The sequence below is a fragment of the Cynocephalus volans genome, chromosome 4 (genome assembly GCF_027409185.1).
Source record: "Cynocephalus volans isolate mCynVol1 chromosome 4, mCynVol1.pri, whole genome shotgun sequence".
NCBI classification, from domain to species: Eukaryota; Metazoa; Chordata; class Mammalia; order Dermoptera; family Cynocephalidae; genus Cynocephalus; species Cynocephalus volans.
The window spans coordinates 166,131,901-166,152,492 of NC_084463.1; the positions used below are offsets into that span (position 1 = coordinate 166,131,901).

The 20,592-nt window shown below is 45.9% G+C and overlaps 1 protein-coding gene and 1 non-coding gene across 4 annotated transcripts in view; both read left to right on the forward strand.

The window, feature by feature from the left end:
- The window catches only part of NAP1L4 (nucleosome assembly protein 1 like 4), a 42,226-nt gene extending 22,223 nt beyond the window's left edge, over positions 1–20,003 (forward strand). The window contains exons 8-15 of one of the 3 annotated variants that reach the window (XM_063092890.1): positions 782–853; positions 5,151–5,290; positions 6,521–6,666; positions 9,471–9,493; positions 9,970–10,089; positions 12,858–12,887; positions 13,350–13,406; positions 15,200–15,383. In XM_063092890.1, the coding sequence (XP_062948960.1) occupies positions 782–853; positions 5,151–5,290; positions 6,521–6,666; positions 9,471–9,493; positions 9,970–10,089; positions 12,858–12,887; positions 13,350–13,406; positions 15,200–15,226 (615 nt within the window). In that variant the 3' untranslated portion in view covers positions 15,227–15,383. Of the gene's footprint in view, positions 1–781; positions 854–5,150; positions 5,291–6,520; positions 6,667–9,470; positions 9,494–9,969; positions 10,090–12,857; positions 12,888–13,349; positions 13,407–15,161; positions 15,384–18,821 lie in introns of those variants that run through there. The other 2 variants (XM_063092891.1, XM_063092889.1) reach the window with 2 other exon arrangements.
- On the forward strand, positions 1,580–1,706 carry LOC134377457 (small nucleolar RNA SNORA54). Its single transcript, XR_010023499.1, has one exon. It is a non-coding gene; the product is annotated as a small nucleolar RNA SNORA54 (small nucleolar RNA).
- Positions 20,004–20,592: the final 589 nt, after the last annotated feature.

The window sequence follows — 20,592 nt, forward strand, 5'->3', positions numbered from 1 at the left end:
CTACAATGTCAAAAGAACTTAAAATTGAGACGTGGGCAGTTGTCAGATTTGATTCTTAGAACTTAATGGAATCTCAGGAAATTCCTAGGTTTATAGATGTCAGGGTAAAGAAGTGCCTTCGTGTTGCAAAGAAAGCCCCTCCCGTGTGAATTTGAGTCTGTAGTTCCTCTTCTTTCTCCCACGGACTTCCTAACACAACAGGTTTGGCAAAGTGTTTAAGGTAATGATCACTTGTGAAAACACACAGCCGTATATAAGAGTTGTAAGCTCTCTAATGCCACCAAGTTAGACCTTTCTAAGTGTTACTGGAGAAGTGACCATGTGTGTAGTGGATTTTGTGTATTCATTGCCATAGGTGGGGAATTTTTCTGTCAAGGCTAATAGCTGATCTAGCGTTTTTCCTGATTTCCAAGCTCCTCCTCCTGTCTCCTGAGGTACTGAGGACCATCAGTCTTGGTTGGTGACATTTCTGATTTTTGTATGCAGTGGCACCTGGTGGCAGGAACGCAGTAAGGGCCCTTGCCCCAGCACTGAAGACAGGCAGATGCCAAAGGTCACCATTGTTCCCTGCCGGAGAAAGTTGGCAGCTAACACTTGGCACCTCACTGCAGTCGGCTAGAACCCGTAGTCGGTGAACTAATTTGGTTGCTTCCTGGAAGTTATTACTTGACAAGGACAGAATTTCAACACGGCTAATTGTATTCAACATCCAGGATTGTAGGCAATGAGATGTGTGTTGCTTTTAAAAAGACCATTGGAAATTTTTTTTCTTTTTGGTTAGGAATACGATGAACCAATCTTGAAACACCTGCAGGATATTAAAGTGAAGTTTTCAGACCCTGGACAGCCTATGGTGAGTACTGACTGAGCTCCTGGTGGCATCAGAAGGGGTCAGGCCACTAAGGCTAACGGGCTTGGAGCCAGAGGCAAGAAATCCATCCCTGTCGCTCATTTGTTGGGCAGCCAGGAGCAAGACTGGACACCGAGAGTTAGACTTGGTCCCACATTGCCTTTCTGTGCCTCATTCAGCTCTGGGATTGGGATTCTGAGCTGGACAGTTTGATAAGTAACATAGACCTCCGAGGCCACAGAATTGGCTGGTGGCCGACAGGTGTCAGGCAGGTTTCAACTCCTGTGGTGAAACCTGTGGTGGAGTCCACTGTGCCAGGCGTGGGTCTTTTGGTTTTGTTTCTTTGGTCAGATGGGCTGATAACATACTTATCCTAAGTGTTTCACGTGGATCTAATAATATTTTTTAAAAGTTTAAAACGATGGGAGGTGTATACACAAGGCAACACTTATACAGAAATCCAAGATAGTGATAAAAGGAACCTACTAGATTTTACACTAAAAAAATAATTGCAGGTATGACAGAAAAATGTTTTCCTACCCTTGGTCATGAAACATCTCTTTCCAAAATGTTTGCTATAGGGCAGCTTTACACTAAGTAGTGTTAGTGGGGTGGATCTGCTGCTGTTAGTAAGATGAGCTTGACCTAAGTCAGCCCTTACTTTGATCTGAAGCAGTGTCATGCTGATCTTGAGATGATGCTGTCTTAACCCAGCCTGGCCCTCCCAGGATGCACTGTTCGTAACCGGTTAACCTGGCTGTGGTTAAGGGGTTCCATTCCAGTGCTACAGCATTTCCAATGGCACATGACTGACTGACCAACTAGTGGCTTTCAGTTTCAGTTCTTGGAAACAAATGCGTTGAGGGGCTGTGGATTAGGGACCTCAAAGGGGGTTTAAGGACCTGGGTCTCTTCTTCCCTTCCCTCCTCAGTGCACTGGGCCCCGGGTTAATGGACGAGGGCCAGTGTGCATGGGATTTCCTTATTGCAAGTCCTGAAGGTGATGCCTGGGGTGGGGGTAACATGTCTGTCCCTTCTGCTTTTTTCCATCTCTGTTCCACTGTGGGAGGTGACATTCAGCTGCTACTCTGTAGGTGGGGGAATGGGCACCGGCATCCAGGAGTAAGGCCTGCCCATAGGCTGGGGGTCTGTCCTCCGGCAGGGTGCCTCCTTGCTCCTCCATGTGGGCTACAGCCAGTTCCTTCATCTTGGTGCCATCTTCCCATCCCAGAAGGCTCCCTTCCTCCGTCCCACAGTGCCCCTTGCAGGCCTCCTGGGGCAGCTCAGGGTGGTTTGCTGTGGTTTGTGTGAATTCTCTTCTCCACCACGTGCACACACACATGCTGTTGGAGGATTGTTTTCTCCTCACATGTCTGTCTTAACCTGTGATCCATCCAGTCTCTGTTTCCTAACTTTTTGCTCTTTGGGCCAGTTTCTCCTCTTGGCCCATCCATCTTGTTTCCTCCGTTTCATGGTGGCTCATTGACTAGAGCCCTAGTCGTGGTAGACTTTGGGCCAGTCTTCTGCTTTTCTTGTTACTTCCCTCATAAAAGTAATGTGTGCTTATGATAGAAATCTTAGGAAATACAGGCAAGTGTAAGAACACTACAAATCTCCGTCTTCTGAAATTAACTTTCAGCAGCTTAGTGAATTTCCCCATAGTCATTTTCCTTTTTTACATTATTATGAAGTATATAAGACATTAAGATTGTAAAGAAAAGTAAGACCACCCACCTTCAGGAGGAAGCCTATCTGTGTGTTGCAGCGCCCTGACCTCTCCACATTTCTTGCCCTCCAGAGGCTGCGCCTGCATAGCGGACGCTGGAGGCAACGGTGCCCGCTCCCGCTGCCTTGTGCAGGCTCAGCTGGGGGAAGCTGTCGTTACTACAGCTATCGACCATAAAATGATTTAACGTTCCCCAGTGTGCCACCACCTCCCCCTTCTAAATTGCTGCATTATGGTCAGCACACTTGAACCCAAATCTATGTTTAAGTTTATGATGATTTCCTTAGTTCAGATTTTTTCTAGTGTCATTACTGGGTCAAAGGAGATGAACCTTTAGAAAGCCCGGAGGTCGTTCAGTTTACATTCCTGCTGGCAGAGTTTTTTAATACTACTTCTTTTGTAATAATCTTTTTTTCCTCACTTTGTCTTTTGACATGGGTTCAAGCTTAAAGCAGAGTTGCAGCGACAGTACATAGAATCCTCATCTGTCTTTGTCCAGACTCCCCCTTGTTAGCTTCTGACCACACAGGCAGTTGGTGAGATCCCACAGTCACATTTACTCTGCTGGGCAAAATGAAAGACCTCATTTTACATTTCTTTAACTGGTAGTGAGATTGGGTGTTTTGGTTATATATATGGCTTACTAGCTATAGTGTGTATGTGTGTGAATGAGGCCATCCTCAATTCGTCTCCAGTTGTGTTTTGGTTACTCTTTTTTTTTTTTTTTGTCTTTTTCGTGACTGGTACTCAGCCAGTGAGCGCACCGGCCATTCCTATGTAGGATCCGAATCTGCGGCGGGAGCGTTGCTGCGCTCCCAGCGCCGCACTCTCCCGAGTGCGCCACGGGCTCGGCCTTATGTTTTGGTTACTCTTGATTGAACAAAGGCAGAGGGGAGGGGAAAAGAACAGAAATATGAAGAAATATGGTTCAGAGAAGTGGTGGTGGAGGAATTAGGGAGAGAAAGAAGAAAATAAGTAATTATCTCTGTACGGAATAGGGGTGAAGAAGGACCAGTTGTCACAGTGCTATTTGTTGGCCTACACTGTGCCCTCACAGGCTGTCCGTGTGATGGCCACAGCCTTGGACAGTCCTGGAGTGGCACCGTCTCTCCGTGGACTGGCTGGTGCCTTCTATCTCTGTGTTGGTGTCTTTTCTTCCTAACCCTGTGGGTGGAGAGGCACCGGAGTGGTTTCCTGTGCTGCTCTGGTTCCCTGCAGCCGCCGCCTTGTCCCTGCCACCAGCTTCCTCCCTCACCTCTTTGTGCTTCACACTCAAGTCCCCCCAGGGTCAGTGGAGCACTGGCTAGACCCTGTGGCTGTCCTTTTTGGAAACTAACTGGCCTGCTCCCTGCATCTGCTGTCCAGGCCCTTCCTTGGAGAGTTTTTTTTCCCTTCCTTTGTGCACATGGCTTGTCTGAATGTGTACACGTGTGTGTAAATTTTTCTTTTTTGAGGAAAGTTTTGCTGTTCGCATTTTTTTAGTCTTTTAAGTTTATTCATTTAATTGGTGATTTTACCAATTCAGTAAAAATGGGAACAGCTAATATTTAGAAAGCCTTGCTTGTCCACTTTGCTTGGCCCATGTGCTGCTCTTTGCATGGTGTGACCCTCCAAGCACTGATGTTTCTAGTGCACAGATGAGGAAACTAGATCCAGATACTTCCTGAGGCCACACAGCACTTAACAGCTCAAGAAATTACTTAGCTCACCTTTCCCTTTATAAGTAAATAGAGCTGAGTGACTGTCCTGTGCATATTAATACATTTCAGATATTTTCCTCAAATAGAGCAAGTTCCTCAAAATAGGGTTATTGACTTAGGAATATGCTTTTTAAATCTTATTAATTTTTTGATATTGTCAAATTGCCCTTTATAAATCTACTTACAGTGTATGAGAGTACCCAGTATCCCAAAACTCCAGCCAGTACTATGTATTACATTTTGCACATTTTACCCCCAAAAGAGGCATCTATTTTATTTTTCTTTTGCCTGTAGGCATGTGTCTTCTTTTTTGTATTCTTGCCCACTTTGTTGTGCACCCTCTCTATTTTTCCATTGTGCTCGTCTGTAGAGTGTGAGTGAAGGGTGAACTTTTTGTCCTTTCCTCTCCTGTGTCATCGCCACTGTCACTGCTTGGCAGAGTGCAGACCCTGGGTTCTGTCAGCAGGGTGGGGCTGGGGCCAAGAGGAAAGGGGTAGGAGGGGCTGGGCCGCTGTGCCCGGTCTCTTCTCCCAGCCCCCTCACCCCAAGCCCTTGTTGGCCTCTCCCTTGGGCTTGAAAGGTGGGAGGGCAGTGGAGAGAAGATGCACTTCCCAGGAGAGATTGACCCTGTTGGGCAGGAGATATAAGAGGGTAACATGCCCCCCTCGTGGACTGAACAGGTAAATACATCGTTCATTTGGTTTATGACTTCATGCTGGTCTTTTTCTTGTCACATGGTGATGCCTGTGCGATTTCAGTAATGCAGGAGTGCTTGTGGTATCATGCCGAGAGAGTGGCTGATTTCCCGTAGGTGCCACATGGTTCATGAACTCTGTCGCTTTCAATTGGTGCTTACTATGCGTTTCTGCTTTCAGTCTTTTGTATTAGAGTTCCACTTTGAACCCAATGACTACTTTACCAATTCAGTCCTGACAAAAACGTACAAGATGAAGTCAGAGCCAGATAAGGCCGATCCCTTTTCCTTTGAAGGTCCTGAAATCGTTGACTGTGAAGGGTAAGAAAATGTCATTTTAACTTACTTTTCTGAACAAAAGCAGATGATTTTAGAACTCCATGGGTAAGAGAGAAATTAGGAGTAAAGTAAAAGTCTTGAATCTGCTTGAAAGCAGAGTAGACAAAGATTTAAATTAAATAATCTTCAGTTTGGGAATACTTGCAGTGTGGAACTTAGAGGGCCGAAATTGGGAAACACATCACGCCATTGCAGGTGCAGAGGTTTGGGGTCTTTGGTGCCATTTCCTCATTTTATTGAGGGGGTTGGGTTCTCTAGATGCCATAAATTGAAGTTTTTAAAATTGAACCAATAAATTACCCTCTGTAAGTAAATATTTGTTGAATGAATGAGTCAGTGCAGGTCAGTATTAATCAGTTGAGTGCTTTGGAAATTGGTAGGGACAGCATAATTGCTGTTTGACTCTCACTGATCTCAGTGTCTGTAGATTACCAAGGAGAGAATTTGGTTTAGAATTAATTCCTTTCAGTTGGTTTGACTGTTTAGGAAATTGTTTTACCCTTGAATTGAAACAATTATCTTTATTCACTGGAACCAAGTGCTTATCATTACAAATCTCCTCATATGAGTAATTCCAAACTTTATTAAAAACTTGCTAGACTGGAATGACTGGAGTAATGTAGAAAGATTATTTCCTGGGGCCAGGCCGTCATGTGAGAAAATGACCTGGCCCTTCCAAGGGTGTTCTTGAGCAGACAGTATTCAGATGCTGTCAGGTGTTACCTATGGCCGAGGTGAATCAGAGTTAGGAAGCAGGTGTTCTGCACTGGTCGTCAGTATTTGCAGTAGACACCTGTTTACTTTCTCCAGGTTGTCCTGCTCACTTAGTTGCCTTTAGAATTAGGGTACATTAGAGGTGTGCTCTGGCACTGGGCAGCAGGTGACAAGTTTTTACACATCATGCAGATGTGACCAGGCTTTGTCACAGAAAACATTTCAGACTCCTTGTGAAATGTCTTGGGAGAATAATGCCATTGTTGTTTCAGATGTGTGAGGCTTGAGGCAGTAGTGACACCCAACATGAAAGAGGACTGGGCCTTTTCTCTTTTGCCAACCTTCACATATACTTCATGGGCCTCTGTGGTGCTTGGTTTGCAGATTGGTTTTATTAAATTTTCCAGGTTGTGCATAGAGGTGTGGTTTGCTTCCTGTGCGTTTGTAATCAGTTCTTCTCATGGAGTGTGTGCCCTGACAGCTGTCTTGTCCCTGTAGGTGTACCATTGACTGGAAGAAAGGAAAAAACGTAACAGTCAAAACCATCAAGAAAAAGCAGAAGCATAAGGGTCGAGGCACTGTTAGGACGATTACTAAACAAGTGCCCAATGAGTCCTTTTTCAACTTCTTCAATCCACTGAAAGGTGAGTTGGTTGGGTTGTTAGTATTTATTGTGTAGTTGTATAAAATAATTTTGTAACCTGGTACATTCCTAACTCTCAGAGAGCTAAGTCCTGTTCTTCCCAGGCGAGCGTGCACAGGCAGTGGGAAGCTGGGACAGTGGAAGTAGGACTGTCACCTTCAGCAGGAAGGGGAGAGTCTTCACTGACTCGTTTGGCAGCTGCCCAGCAGAAACTCCCAGCTCCACGTTGAGAAAAGGGACAGGAATGCCTGCACCTGGGCTGCTTCCGCACCTAGGCGGCACTTCTGCTTCTCTCAAAAACAGATTTGTGCCTGTTTCGTGTCCCCTGTGACTGTGCCAGCCTGCCTGGGGAGCTGTCTGTCCAGGAGTTGGTTACTGGCTTTATGCTGGTTACAGGTGCACAGCTTTTGAATCATCTGCTTAAGCCCCCCTTTCTCATAAATGCTGTTTTGTTTTGTTTTTATGTGTGATTTGATAGAACACAGGGTTTGGGGAATTTATATATTGTGATAAATATAAGTTGTTGGATTTTCATTTTTGAAAGATTTGGGACAGAATCATACCTTGGACACCCCCCCCCCAAGTCATAAAATAAAGATGGAAACCTTTAAGCTAGTAAACGTTAAGTAGTTGATTTTAAGAGTAAATTTCTTGTTAACTCTTAATGTAATTTTCTAACTATGAGAGAACGTGAAGGCCAGACTACTTGGCAATGTTAAAAATGTATATGAGAAAAAAACATTTTCTCTTCTTTTTCCATGATTGAAAACATAATTTGAAGTAAGGAACTGCCAGGCCCTGTTGCAGATAATCAGTGACTGTTTAGGTTGTTGCATGTAGGACCAGAGGGTGGCCCCATTCTCAAGTCTGAATGTCTGATTTTTTGGCTTTGTCTCTGAGCTTAGCACTCTCATCTGTCAAGTTACCCTTCATGGGTTGTTCCCTTCTTTCTTATTATAGTGGCTGTTTTTTGTGATTTGACTTTGAACCTAGAAGATGCAAAGTATATTGGCTAGTTTTTAACTTTGTTTTTTTGGAAAGATCACTTCTGGAGCCTTGCATTGGGCATGTTGGAGATGATTCCACTGGAATTCACCATGAACCAGAGAGGCTTTGACTCCTGGAATCAGCAGCTTTGTAGAAAGTTTTCTTAAAACTGATTAAGTGATTTTTAGAATTAAAGTGGAATTGATAAGCAGACTCAAGGGAACTTTTTGGATGATTTTGGGGGTTCTGAAACCTTTATGGTGATGGTTGCACAACTCTAAAATTAATGTACTAAAAGTCATTAAATTGTACTTTTTTTTTTTTTTTTTTTAAGATGACCGGTAAGGGGATCTTAACCCCTGACTTGGTGTTGTCAGCACCACGCTCAGCCAGTGAGCAAACCAGCCATCCCTATATAGGATCCGAACCCGTGGCCTTGGTGTTATCAGCACCACACTCTCCTGAGTGAGCCATGGGCCAGCCCTAGTAAATCGTACATTTAAAGTGGGTGAATTTTATGGTATAAATTATACCTCATTAAAGCTATTTGTAAAAGTAGTCAAATAAACATATAGTGTAATACCAAGTGATCAAGTGATAACTGCCATGAAAAAGAATAGAGGGGGCTGGGGCGGGGGTTATAGTGGTCATCAAGAAAAAAAACAAATTGATGACTTTTTGAAATGAAGGAAATCTTAGATGGCTCATCCAGCTCGCTCTGTCTATAAATCTACAAAAGCACAGTCAGGCACTATGAGTCATTGTGTGGGCTCATGGCACAGGGTGCTGCGTCCCCTGGGGATAATGCTGTTCTGACATTCAGACTCTTAGCCTTGCCCCAAGCTGTGTCTTAGACCCCCAGGTGGTGCTGAGGCTTGGGAACCATGCCTTGTGGGTGGTGGTTACCATCTGTACCTCAGCACTGAACAGAGAGTGCTGCTGAAGGTTTGTGGGGAAGGGGTGTCAGATGAGAGATCCCAGTGAAAACTGAAGAGGTAGTTGTGAGACTAAGCAGAGTAAACATTCAACTCCCAATGAAAGTCAGGGCCTAATCACAAGCATTTCTGAAATCAGGGATTTGAACCATTTATCATTTGAATGTTGCTCAGCTTCATGGAGTGTGGTTAGAAGTCTTTCTTTCCTGTCACGATTAGCTCAGTATCAGCACCAAAGTCTATATGGTCTTGGGTGTATTGAGCCCATGTGTAAGCATCAGCTTTCAGTGAGGAGCTGTGTCACTGTGCAGAGGGTCATCAGTGAACACTGTGGCATCTCCTTGCTCCTTTGGAAATAAGCAGACAGAAAAGCAGTGTTTGCTGCGCTGAGATGCAGTGCCACGGTCATTCTCAGGGCTTGTAAGGCTGAGGATTTTCCTCTTTCCTGCATCATTGTGCAGTTTTGCAGGGCACGAGTTAAGTCTTCCTGTAAGGCACAAATGCACTGAACAGCCACAGACTGGGGCCGTTTAATATGCCTTTCCTCATGTTAATACCTTAAATGTCTCCAAATGCTTTTCTGAAATGGGCCTTCCGTAGCTGGGTCTGTCAGCATGCTCGGGTCCCAGCCCGCAGCACATGACTAAGGTGGAGAAGGACGGGGGCATGGAGGCCGGCGGGCCAGCTTCAGTGTGCAGTGGAGGGGTGGCGCTTGTGAAGACACCCCTGAGGAGGTGCAAAGCTTAGGTGCTTTCTAGTGGAAAACCTTCCATTGTGAAATGTTCCATTTTGTCTGCCAGCTGAGCTTCCTCTGAGGTGGCTTTAAAATTCTTTTGGTTGTCAATGTAATGTTTTGTCTTTTTTTTTTTCTTTTCCCCCCTAGCATCTGGGGATGGAGAATCACTGGTAAGATTTGTGTTATTAAAGGTCTTACTTTCCTATTTAAATCTTTATTTTCTGAGTGGTTGCCTACTTTTTCATTCATTTCTCCTTCCTAAAATCTGGGGTTAATTTGAAATCATTACACTTTCGAGTTAAAGAAAAGTAGGTATTTTTGTATGTTGGCTTCAGTAGCAAATATGTGTACTTTAATCCTGCTCATCCCACGTGTCTTGGACTCTGTGCCCTTCCTTCTGTGTTGGAACCTCTGGGCATGTGTGGGAGCCTGGGCCCATTCTGCGTGCTCTGCTGTCTTGCTTTAGTAGTTCCTTAATGTTGTTTTAAGTTTCTTTGAGTATGTCGTGACTGTCACTAAGCAGTGCAGAAGTTTGGTGTTCTAAGTCAAGTAGACCAAAAGTGAGGGCTACATTTTGGGTGAGGTTAGTTAAGCTGCTATATTTATCCCATTAAAATGAGTTAACATGTAGGTTTTTCCCTCTCAGGATGAAGATTCTGAATTCACATTAGCCTCTGATTTTGAAATTGGACACTTCTTCCGTGAGCGGATCGTCCCGCGGGCTGTGCTCTACTTCACTGGGGAGGCCATAGAGGATGATGACAATGTATGTCTCTGGGGATGAGGGCACCTGCCACCTGGGTGCTCCCCTCTGTTAGTGCAGAGACATCTGGAATTGCAGCTTGGGAAACCCCAAAGCCTAGGGTTTTCATTACATCATCAACCAGATTTGTAGCTGGGCTGCTCTACTCTGCTTGGGGGTGAAATAGACTAGGAAGCGGGAGCAGGAGAAGTAGATGTCTGTGAAGCAGTTTCAGCGTCCACTACCAGTTACTGTGCGAGCCCGTGGCTGGTGACTTGGTTCACAATGTCCTCTAAAGGCCCCAGGGGCTCACTGTGTTCCATGTAAGGCCTGTAAGCTTCAGGGAACTTCTGAACATGAGGAAAATCTCATTCACGGAAATCTGGCCACACCAAACCATTATTGCCAGTGGACTCAGGCTAGCCTGTTGCATACCAACCCAGGGAAATAAACCCATGCTCCACAAGAAAAACGGCAAAACGGTGCCTGCTGCTTTTCTCTCTGTGCTTGGAGGAGCCATCTTCTGTGCAGTCAGAACTTGTGGGAGCACTGCCCCCTGCACTGCCCCACAGGCCTGCCTTTAGCTGTAGCCTGAGATAGTTCTCCATTGTAATAATCAGGTTGCCGCGAATCTTCTGGATCTGTGGAAAACAGTTTTGATTTGTAGTGCATTACTAGAATTATGTTTTAGATGACAATTATTCTCTTGCTTTTAGAGCTCTTAGATCTCATGGCTACACTATGTTAGGTTCCTTTCTTAAGAGGTCTTTTGGGGCTTCAGATGGGGTGGCAGGAGTGGCTGGGCCTCCCATGGCAGCCAAGTCCTGCTTCTCACGGCTTTCCTGGTGTGCTGAAGCCTCCTGCACGGGGGGAATGGCCAGTTCGATGTTCGTCAGCTCTGAGGTCTTAAGACTAGTCATTTAAGCTTGGAAATGCAGCTTGCTGGTTCGTCCCGAGGCTGGGTGGTGGTCCTGGGGGGTGGGGAACATGGACGCACAGAACTCAGCTTAGTGTTGGGTCATTTAAACACTCAAGTAGTTGCTGAGACTTGAGTTTTACACAACAGTTTCTAGACCAGCACTGTCCAGGAGAACTTTCTCTGATTTCCCTCTGCTCTGTCCAGTGCAGTAGGACTGACATATGTGCGACTTGAGGACGTGAAATGTGGCTGGTGTGACTGAAGAGCTGAATGCTTAATTTAAATTGGCATAGGTTTAAATAGCTAGTTAAGGGCTATTGGCTGCACGTTGGAAGCTCCTCTCTTGACCAGTGGGCTTCTAACTTTTTTGATTGTATACTTGTCAATTTGAAAGACTCGAATATGAGCACATGCATATTTTATTACTTTTAATATATGTGGTGTGGGTACTGCTGGTGAGCAGTGTCATGCACCTGCCTGTAGCGTGTGTCTTGTTCACTCATGGTACATGCGGTGCATATGCTCCTGATGTGCAGTGTCGTGAAGAAGTTACAAGTGTGGACTCGAGCCAGACAGCTTAGCCTCGCATCCTCATCCTGTCCCATGGTAGCTGTGTGACCTCTCTGCTTCGCTTCCCTCTGCTGTAAAATGGAGCTAGTGGTAACAACTCTCAATACTTGTCAAGCACGTAAAATAGTGCCTGGCTCAGAGCAATTGCTCAGTAAACATTGGTATAAAAAGTATTCTACTCATGTTAGGTGCATGATAATCTGCACATCAACACGGAGAAGTTGTTGGAGCAGGGAGTGAACATAGAGGCCTCTTGCTGTCTTCCTGTACACTGCTGCAGTGGAGACCACTGCTCTGAGCGAGTGTGACACATTTAAAACAGGCCGCTGCACGTGCCTAAGTAGAGTGACTTGGCTGCATTGCTTAGAACCTTAGGAAACAGGCACTTGAGGCTAGTTCAGATCTGACCTTAAACGCAAGAAAAGTTTTTCCCTGTCAGCGGCTACTTAGGATGCTTCAGATGAAAGGGAGGGTGTGCAGGCTGCAGGCTGTGTGTGAGCCGGGTCACACGGCACAGTAGGAAAAGCCTGTCACACCTTCCTGTACACTGCTTATGCAGCAGTGGTGATGAGGCTGCACTTGCTTTCGGTGTGATTCTCATGTTGGTAGCTCGAATCTGAGAGTGCCCAGTGTACCCTTGACTGAGGAGAGACTGACTGATTCAAGGCAAGCAGCGTGACGTTGGGTTCTCCTTTGAGCACTTCAGTTTTCAATTGTTGTAAAGATTAAGCACCAAGGTTTCATTAAGTTTCTACTAGAGAAATGTTTCTTTCCCCTTGTATGAGGTGTAAAGTGATACCAAATTCTTGTATGCAATAAAATAAGGCTACTGGTTTTCTTAGATAAAAGAACACAAATTCATTAGTTTACAAAGTCTTCTTCCATCTGCCCGCCCTTCACTCTCAAAACAGACAGTGGGAGCAGAGCTGTAGTGCTGGGTCCTGCACATGCCCTGGCTGACTGGCTCTTTTGTCGCCTCTCCCCACCGCGGCTCCTTGTTCTGAGTAACTTTCCATTCCCTGGCATGCTGTTAAAGTGCGGAGCTCATGAGCAAATGGCTCCTTGGCCAGGCCTAGTCCAGGCCCAGTCCTGCAATGTCTGTGCCTGGATACCCTCAGCAGCACTATGCCCCCACCCATCTGGGACTGGAGCCAGTAGGGCCCTCTGCCCAGCAGGCTCTGGCTGGACCTTCTGCTCTCCTTAGTCCTGACAGTGAGGGTGCATGGGATGGGGCTGGTCTCTAGGGCAGGCTGCTGTCATGGTCTGTAAATCTAAAAATGTTTCGCTGTTTTTCTTTTTTCAGTTTGAAGAAGGAGAGGAAGGAGAAGAAGAGGTAAGACACAGGTTACGTGAAGCATCATCATTCCCCTAACATAGCGTTTTCTTTGGCTTTCTGGACTTGAAGATTGTGAAATCTCAGGACTAGGCTGACACCTGTTTCGTGTGAGGCTGCTTTGATTCTTCCAGCCCTCTTAGAAAAGCAAACAAGTATTGTAGCAGATGCTGCAACAGTGTCCATCGGTTTGATCCTGCAAATAGTTTATGAAAGTAATCTTAGAAAATAATTATTTAACAAAATCTAATTTTTCAGAAATATGTTTATTTCAGGTTATCTGTGAGAACAAAAAGTTATCCAGAAATAATTGTGTCTAAAGGAAGTGATTTAATCATTTGTGATTAGCAATAATTGGCTTCCTTCTAAATCAAAGCATTGCTCTCATTTGTTTGTAGATAGCCAACTCCATAGGAGTTCATATCTTGTCTTTCTAGCTAATTCTCATTCCTTTTAATCTAGGAATTAGAAGGGGATGAGGAGGGAGAAGATGAGGACGATGCTGAAATTAATCCCAAGGTTAGTTGTTTTGGGGCTACTCAATCCTGTGTATCCTACACTGTTGGGCTTTTTAAAATGTTCCCCACTTTGAGTCAGTGGTGTTAAGAATGTGTATTTGGTATAAGCTTCATCTTATGTACCTAGACTTGTTCAGTGGAGCAACTTTATTCTCCATCTTTAATTCTTTGAAGGTAATGATTTAACTGACAACATGAACTTTTGTGTGTGTGCGTATTTGGAAGAGGTGCAAAGAAGAGACTTGGCGAGGGGGTATCTTTTGTTAGTGAATAGAATAATGGAATCGTAACCATAATTTTACAGTTGTACTTGGCCTGAGAATACTCAGAAGGTGTGTCTAGAGATCTCAGATACACATCTCAGATCATTTAAACTGGGAGGTTTGCTAAAGAAAACTGAAGCTTAAAAGAAAAATGAGTGGGCAGCCCATTTGTTTTACCTGTGAATTTTGATTTTTATTTGTGGTCTCAGATTAGCTTAAATCAAGATACTTTCATGTTTGACACATAGTTTAAAATCCAGTACTGCTTTAATGTAGTCCTAAAACTGTAGTGAAAATTTACTCTTTTTCTAAAGCATGAAATTTTATAGCTCACTTGCATCTTAAAATTAAAAATATTATGGGCTGTCAGAGTTCTAACATTACCTGGTGTTTTTGTAACTTGTATCTCTATCTGACTAGACATGTTTTGTTTGTTTTTACCCTTGTTTTTGCTGGAGTGGACTGTGCATTAGAAGCTTTCAGCGTGTAACCTGGTTCTGTAACCTGTTTATTAACACCAGGTAGTGGTTCCTTCAGGGGAAGCATGGGAGAAGGGCTCAACACTTTTTAAAAATGTGCCTTTAAGTACCACTCTGGGAATAAGCTCATGGAAATGTTCATCTTTAAAGACTGGCCTGTCACGGGTGACTCTGTGCTGAAGGTGCACCTGTGCTCAGCATCGTGGTGATGGCTGGTGGGGGGCTGCACAGGGATGAGGTCTGGGCTGGACTGCAGTTTGGGGACAGAGAAGATGGGGTTATCTCAGGGCACAGCATTGGGTTGAGTAGGTGGCAGTTTATAGTAATCTGCGGTGTTTGGTGTGTTTGCTGGGCTATTTCTGCCCTATGGGCACTGAATGAGCCTGTTCACGGTTGCAGTCAGAGGGCAGGGGCCTCGGTTTCTTTTTCTCTCCCTGTGGTCTGTCCTGCTCCCTTCCGTTGCCTTGATGAGCCTTCTGTCTCCTCTCACGTCCCAGTTTCTTAAAAGAGCATTCTCACCAAGTGGTTACAGATAATTTATCATAAAGTAGTGGATTACACAGACTAACACCTCGTAGAGCCTTTGACTTGTTTTATTGGTTGGGGTGGGGAGAAATGACTAAAAATATGTTTAGGCTGATGACGCAAAATGCGAGGACCGCCAGGTATGTGCAGCCTGCCCAGACTCACGGTCCTCAGGGTCGCGACATCACATTTCTGTCCCTAAATATGCACCTCTCTCAAGAAATTGGTGATGTTAAAGTCTGCAAGCAAAAGAAAATAAGGAAGGAAAGAACTTTTTGGTATTGGGAATAATCTGTTATAAGTGAAAATAATGTTTTCTGACCATGTTTGTTGATATAGATCTGGTGTGTTGAAGCTGCCCATCTCAAGTTGGGTATTTTACAGTCCTTTTCTGTCATGAGAAAGTGTGGCTGTTTCTTCCTGTATAATTTTGTCCATTTCATTTTCTTTGATGTTGACGGTTCCTTTCAATTTTTTTTCCCCATTTAGGTGTGATTTTTGTCTGTTAATCATTCATACGTTTCTAGGTACGGTGGAACTCCATTCATACCTAACCTCCACATCTGTGGCCTCTGACTTCATGGACAGAGAGGAAGCTGCTGTCCAAGCACACTCAGCGTGTGACAGGCTTGACATGGGGCTTTCCAAAGAGCACGTTTGTTGTATAGATGTCTGTTGTTGTATATTTATAAAATCAACGAACAAAAACTAGATTTGGCGTCTGCTTTCTGAGCCCAGTGTTTCTTGCTAACCAAGTAGCAAAGATGTACCTGAGGTGGCATTTTCATTGATGACAGTACTCCTGTGCAGGAAGAGGACAGGCCCTGGGGCCCAGGGCCAGCAGCCTGCAGGGTAGCACACAAGCCACTGTAGACTGTTCATTCTTGTGGAGACCACAGTGCACATGGCTGCCCCTAGTCATGCAGGGCTGCGCCATAGGGGGTCAGACACACTGGCTTTAAAAGTTTGCCACTGTAATTTCTCAATATGTCTATTGAATGTTTTTTAATTTAGGTGTTGTGGGCTAATAGGTATACACAAAGGGGTAACTGAACTTATAATAAGCCAGTATGTATGTATTTTTGGCGGCTGTTTGGTACGGGGATCCAAACCCATGAGCTCCATGTCATAAGGTGGCACTGTAACCACCTAGCTGGCCAGACCTATGCCAGAATTTTGCACCTAAAGTTAACTGGCATGTGTTTCAGTGTAAGTAGTAGAAAATGCTGTTGAGAGGCTGATGAAGAGTGTTCTGGTTGAATAAGAAAAGAACCTGCTGTAGATCTAAGTAGCAACAGTAAGCCTGGGGGCCTCCTTCATCCCCCACTCATCAGTCCCAGCAGCGGCACTCCATCCTGGGGTGGGCTGACAACAGGCCATGAGTGCAGGGGGCTCCTGCCTGTCACGAGACCTTGCGCTCGCGGGACACTCATCGCTTTGGCAGGGGGTAGAGACTTAGTGGGAAAGAGGAAAGTTGGGAGCAGGAGGTGCCATGAGAAATGAGTACAGTAATGTCTCAAACCATAACAGGGGTTCCTACAGGTGGGGATGAGCAGGTGCCCAGTTTATAAGGGGGTTCTGGTCCCCACCCCAGAATGGCAGCATGATCCTGGTGACCCTCTGGACCCGGTGTGCTTGGCGGGTCTTAGCACATCACCTTCCTGTCTTTCTCATGCAGGCTCTTTCATAGAAACTTGTACAGCAGATTCGGGGTAAGGAAACCTTTTTAATTAGCTGAAATTTACACACGCCTGTGGTCTTTCAGTATGTTTTCAAGGGCCAAGCCTGATAATTTGCATGTTTAAAATTATGTCCAACTGCTATTAATTACTGTTGTCCCCTTATGCCTGAAGACCTTAACTAGTCTTATTTCACCAGTATCCCCATCTGCTCCTCTCACCTTGCCAGTTAGTGTGTCATTTATAAATATTTCAGCATGTACCTCTGGAAGAGGACTCTGCTTGAACAGCCACAATAGCAACATCCCCCTGGAAGTGTCACTAGTCTGGTCGGGGCTTCAGTGTTCCAATGGGGAGACTGTCGCCTCTGCAGTCAGAGAGCTCCGGGCGCTCAGGCTTCCTGTTTCCTAGTACAGCTGCTGTAGCTGAGTGTGCTTTAGTGTTGGGTCTCTGCCCCTTTCTCAGGTCAATTGTGACCTGTTAAAAACCCTGCCTTTTAAACAGTCCCATGACAGGCAAGGCTTTTGTTGCCTTTTAAAAAGCCCACTTCCCCTCACTTGATAATCAGGTTAGCATTGAGTGATCAAATTGTCATGAAAATCCGTGACATGAAATAGAAATGTTCAGTTGCAGTTTCAATTGGGCCTTTGTCACAGGCCAAAAATGATGGGTGTCTGAATTATAAAATGCAGATGCTCCACTGTGCTTGCTGTGCTGGGGTCACACCTGCAGGGGGCACAGCTCCCCCCTGGACAGGCGCCTGGCACTTGCCTTTTCTTGCAGCTTGTCACCCTCCCGAGGGCCCGGGTCTGGCTGTTTCAGTGAGGACTGTTCCTCCAGCAGTCCCCGTCATCTGAGTTACTGGTTTTATTTAATGCAAATAGATATCACACTCTCATGGTTGAAAATATGTATTACATCATTTATGCAACATAGGATACTTTATTTGTGATAAGTTACATATCACTGTGACTGTGTAACGTTGTATCTGTATAGTTTACAGATACATAGAGATGTGTATAGAATGTCTCCCATCCTCTGTTACCTGCCCCCAGTTCTCCCTGTCACCGCACAGCACCCCTTTGCTAGCTTCCTGTTTTATTTTTTTTATTTTATTGGTTATGCATATTCATGGGGTACAAAGGTAACCGTCACTACTTTTGCCCAAGATGTAATGGCCAGATCCGTACTATCAACATGCCCATTACTGCAAATTGCGATTATTCCACGTGTCCCCAACCTGGTTAATCCCTGACCTCCCTCTCCCACTCCCCTCCCTCACCCCATTTCACAATGCTAGATCTGTTCTCTCCCTCTGCAACTCTCCTGGGCAGAGACTGGAGCCTAAAACCTGGGTGTTCGGGTTGATTTCTGGGCTCTTTCCATTACTCCTACAAATAAAGATCTGAGACTAGGGTCCAAAGTTATTACTTGGTTTTCTTTTTTAATGCATCCTTTATACATAATTTTTCTCATCCCTTAAATGTGATTTCCCAAAGAAGAAACTTTAGCCCCAGCTTACACCATAAAAGGTGTCAGTTGTGTTAACCCAGGTGTTTCTTTTGAAACATAGGCTGCAGGTTTTTCTTAGATTCCGTAGGCATGCCAGATTATAGTCAGAGTAAGCGTTACCTCAGCAACTAGAAATCATAGGTTACAGATTAGTAAATTTATTAGGTCACAAGTACTGGCAAGATCATCATCTATTTCTTAGGCCGTTTCTTGTTATCCTCACAGGATCCATGTGGTTGCTGGCGTGGTTTAAATGGTCTTGTAAGACTTGTACAGCAGAGCGTGTTGAAGTTAATCTGCTCCTCTGGGGAAGTGGTATTGCCCGGGTACCTGTACTGCGTGGGCGGGATTCCCCACTTGGAGACCAGTGGGAGGGTGGGGTGTGTCTGTGGTCCTCTCAGTAGTGGCCCTCGCCGTTTGTAGCTGCAGGATAGATTGGCCAGTGAGCGTTAATCGACTTGGCACTCTTTCCTGCTATTAAAAGGAGCGAGACCCTACTGGACGAGATGCTTTCCCTCCTTGAGATCAACGTTTGGGCTACTTGGAGACAGATTTGCACTTTAGAGAACAGGACTGTTAGCACGAGTGGGACTTGGTTCTGCATCAGCCTGCCTGGGGCAGAACCTGCCAGGTGCTGGGCATGTGGGCAGGGGTGCGGGCCCAGGCAGCCACCCAGCTTTTTGTACTGTTCATTAATCTCCCTTGTCCTGGAGACCCTCCTGCTGAGTACACTGAATTAGAATGCTTCACAACATGTCTTTAAAACAGACAAGGCAGCCCTGCTGTGACTTTTTTCCTGGGAAACTAGCTTTTTTTGTTACTCTTTTTAAAAGTACATCTACAGTAACCATTTTTCCCTTAGGAGTGAATGAATGCGTTGATTCATTGCTGGTTGGAGATGCTTGGGGACTGACACTGGTTGTGTCCTCTACAAGTCTCATCTCTCTCTCATTGACAGAAGGAGCCCAGCCAGCCGGCAGAGTGCAAGCAGCAGTGAGATGCACGCCCCACGCCGCTGCCAGGACCCTGGGCACACACGTCCTGGCCCTGCCGCAGCACAGCCGCGCGGACAGTGCTCGCTGCATCTGACGCATTTCCCAGTGCATGATTCCCACTCTCACTTTTCATTTCTTATTATTTTGCTTAACTTGTACAGTGGCGACTGAAATGCATTTCAGAAGTAGGAGGTTTAGTTCCAGCACCCTCTGTGGCCTTGGTGCCTGTAGCTCTGGACTTTCCCAGGCCCTGCCCTTTGGGAGGGCCCCACAGACCACATGGGGCTGGGGAGGGGGTCACGCAGGAGAAAGAGCAGAGCTGTGGGGATGTGGGTCCAGGGCATCTAGAGCCTACTCTACTGCTCCTGCAGCTGGACTGAGTCCTTCCCTTTCGTTTGAAGAAACCCGCACACTGTTTCCAGCCACTTAAACTGCCGCGTGGGAAGCTGCCTCAGCCTTGTAGAGCAAGGTCATGTTCTCTTAGAACGTTGTTTTCTCGCGTTTTATTTTTCTAGGGGTGGGGGTGGGGTTGTGGCGCACACCGGCTCTGAGGCGGGAGCTTAGTGGCTCATCCTTGTATTTATTTATTTCTTCATGCTTGTGAGAACTTTGAACCTACACTGTCGCTCATCCCTACAATTTCTGAAACCACACTGGTGACACCAAGAGGATGTGCGATCTCCTAGCGGGAGTGAGGCCAGTGTGGAAGAAATGCCGCTGCATCCTGGCATCTGTCACTGAGGCGGCAGCTTGTTCTCGTGACATACGGACCCCTCGGTGCTGTTGGAGAGTGCAGGTTATAGCCAGAGAGCCATGCTTCCAGTGCTCCCTGGTTAGGGCTGGGCCGCCAGGAGCAGCTTTCCCACCCCTTGGGTGAATGTCAAGTCTCACTTTCTCAGCCGCTCTGTCTCCGGGGGCCATTCATCCTGTCTTAAAAGCCCTGGGTTTGGGGTGGCCGGTTGGTGCTGGTGTGTGGGGTTTCCCAGTGTGTGACAGCAGTCCCCGGCAACCGGGGACAGCCGTGTCCAGTGTGACCAGGCGTGTAGAGTGCTCAGCCTTACCTTATAACACATTTGTAACTGAATACGGTGTTTTCAATTTGTACAGAATAGTTAGAATATTCTATTAAAGTTGTGAAACATGAAGCCAGCGTGGTGCTGATGTCTTTCTTCACAGGGAAATCCAGTGGGAGCAGCAGGTGGGTGGGCGCGCCCTTTTGGAAGACTCACAGACGTGGCTCCACCCCCCATTGGACTCTTCTGCAGGGCTCTGGGTATTGGCCCAGGATGTGCAGTCTTCTGCTTTTACATTCAGTTTTTGAAGCTTTGAAAGCTCAGTTTTAGAAAAAGGATGCCTTTCGTTTGCCCATTAGACCTGCAGTCTCGTGCTCCATGTGGGCCTGTTCTGTGGAGTGGTTTGGGGGCTTCACATGGGCCCTTGGCTGCCCGCAGGAAAGACCTTGTTCCTGCTGCCAGGATGGGGGCATTTCTCAGAGTTTATGGGGCTGTGCCTGGTAGATCCAGAAAGCTCTGCGAGGTAAACTTCCCACATAAACCCTCTGTTTGATCTGTCGTCTTGCTGGTGATTATCTGATGTCTCTTCTCTTCCTTAATGAGAGGGGAGACTCCACCCAGAACCACCTGCTGCTCGGGCTCTTGCCTGTTGCCTTACCGTGGGAATTCCAGCCCTAGCAGCGCCCAAGGGAAGGAGCCATGGAGCTGGCTGCCATGTGGC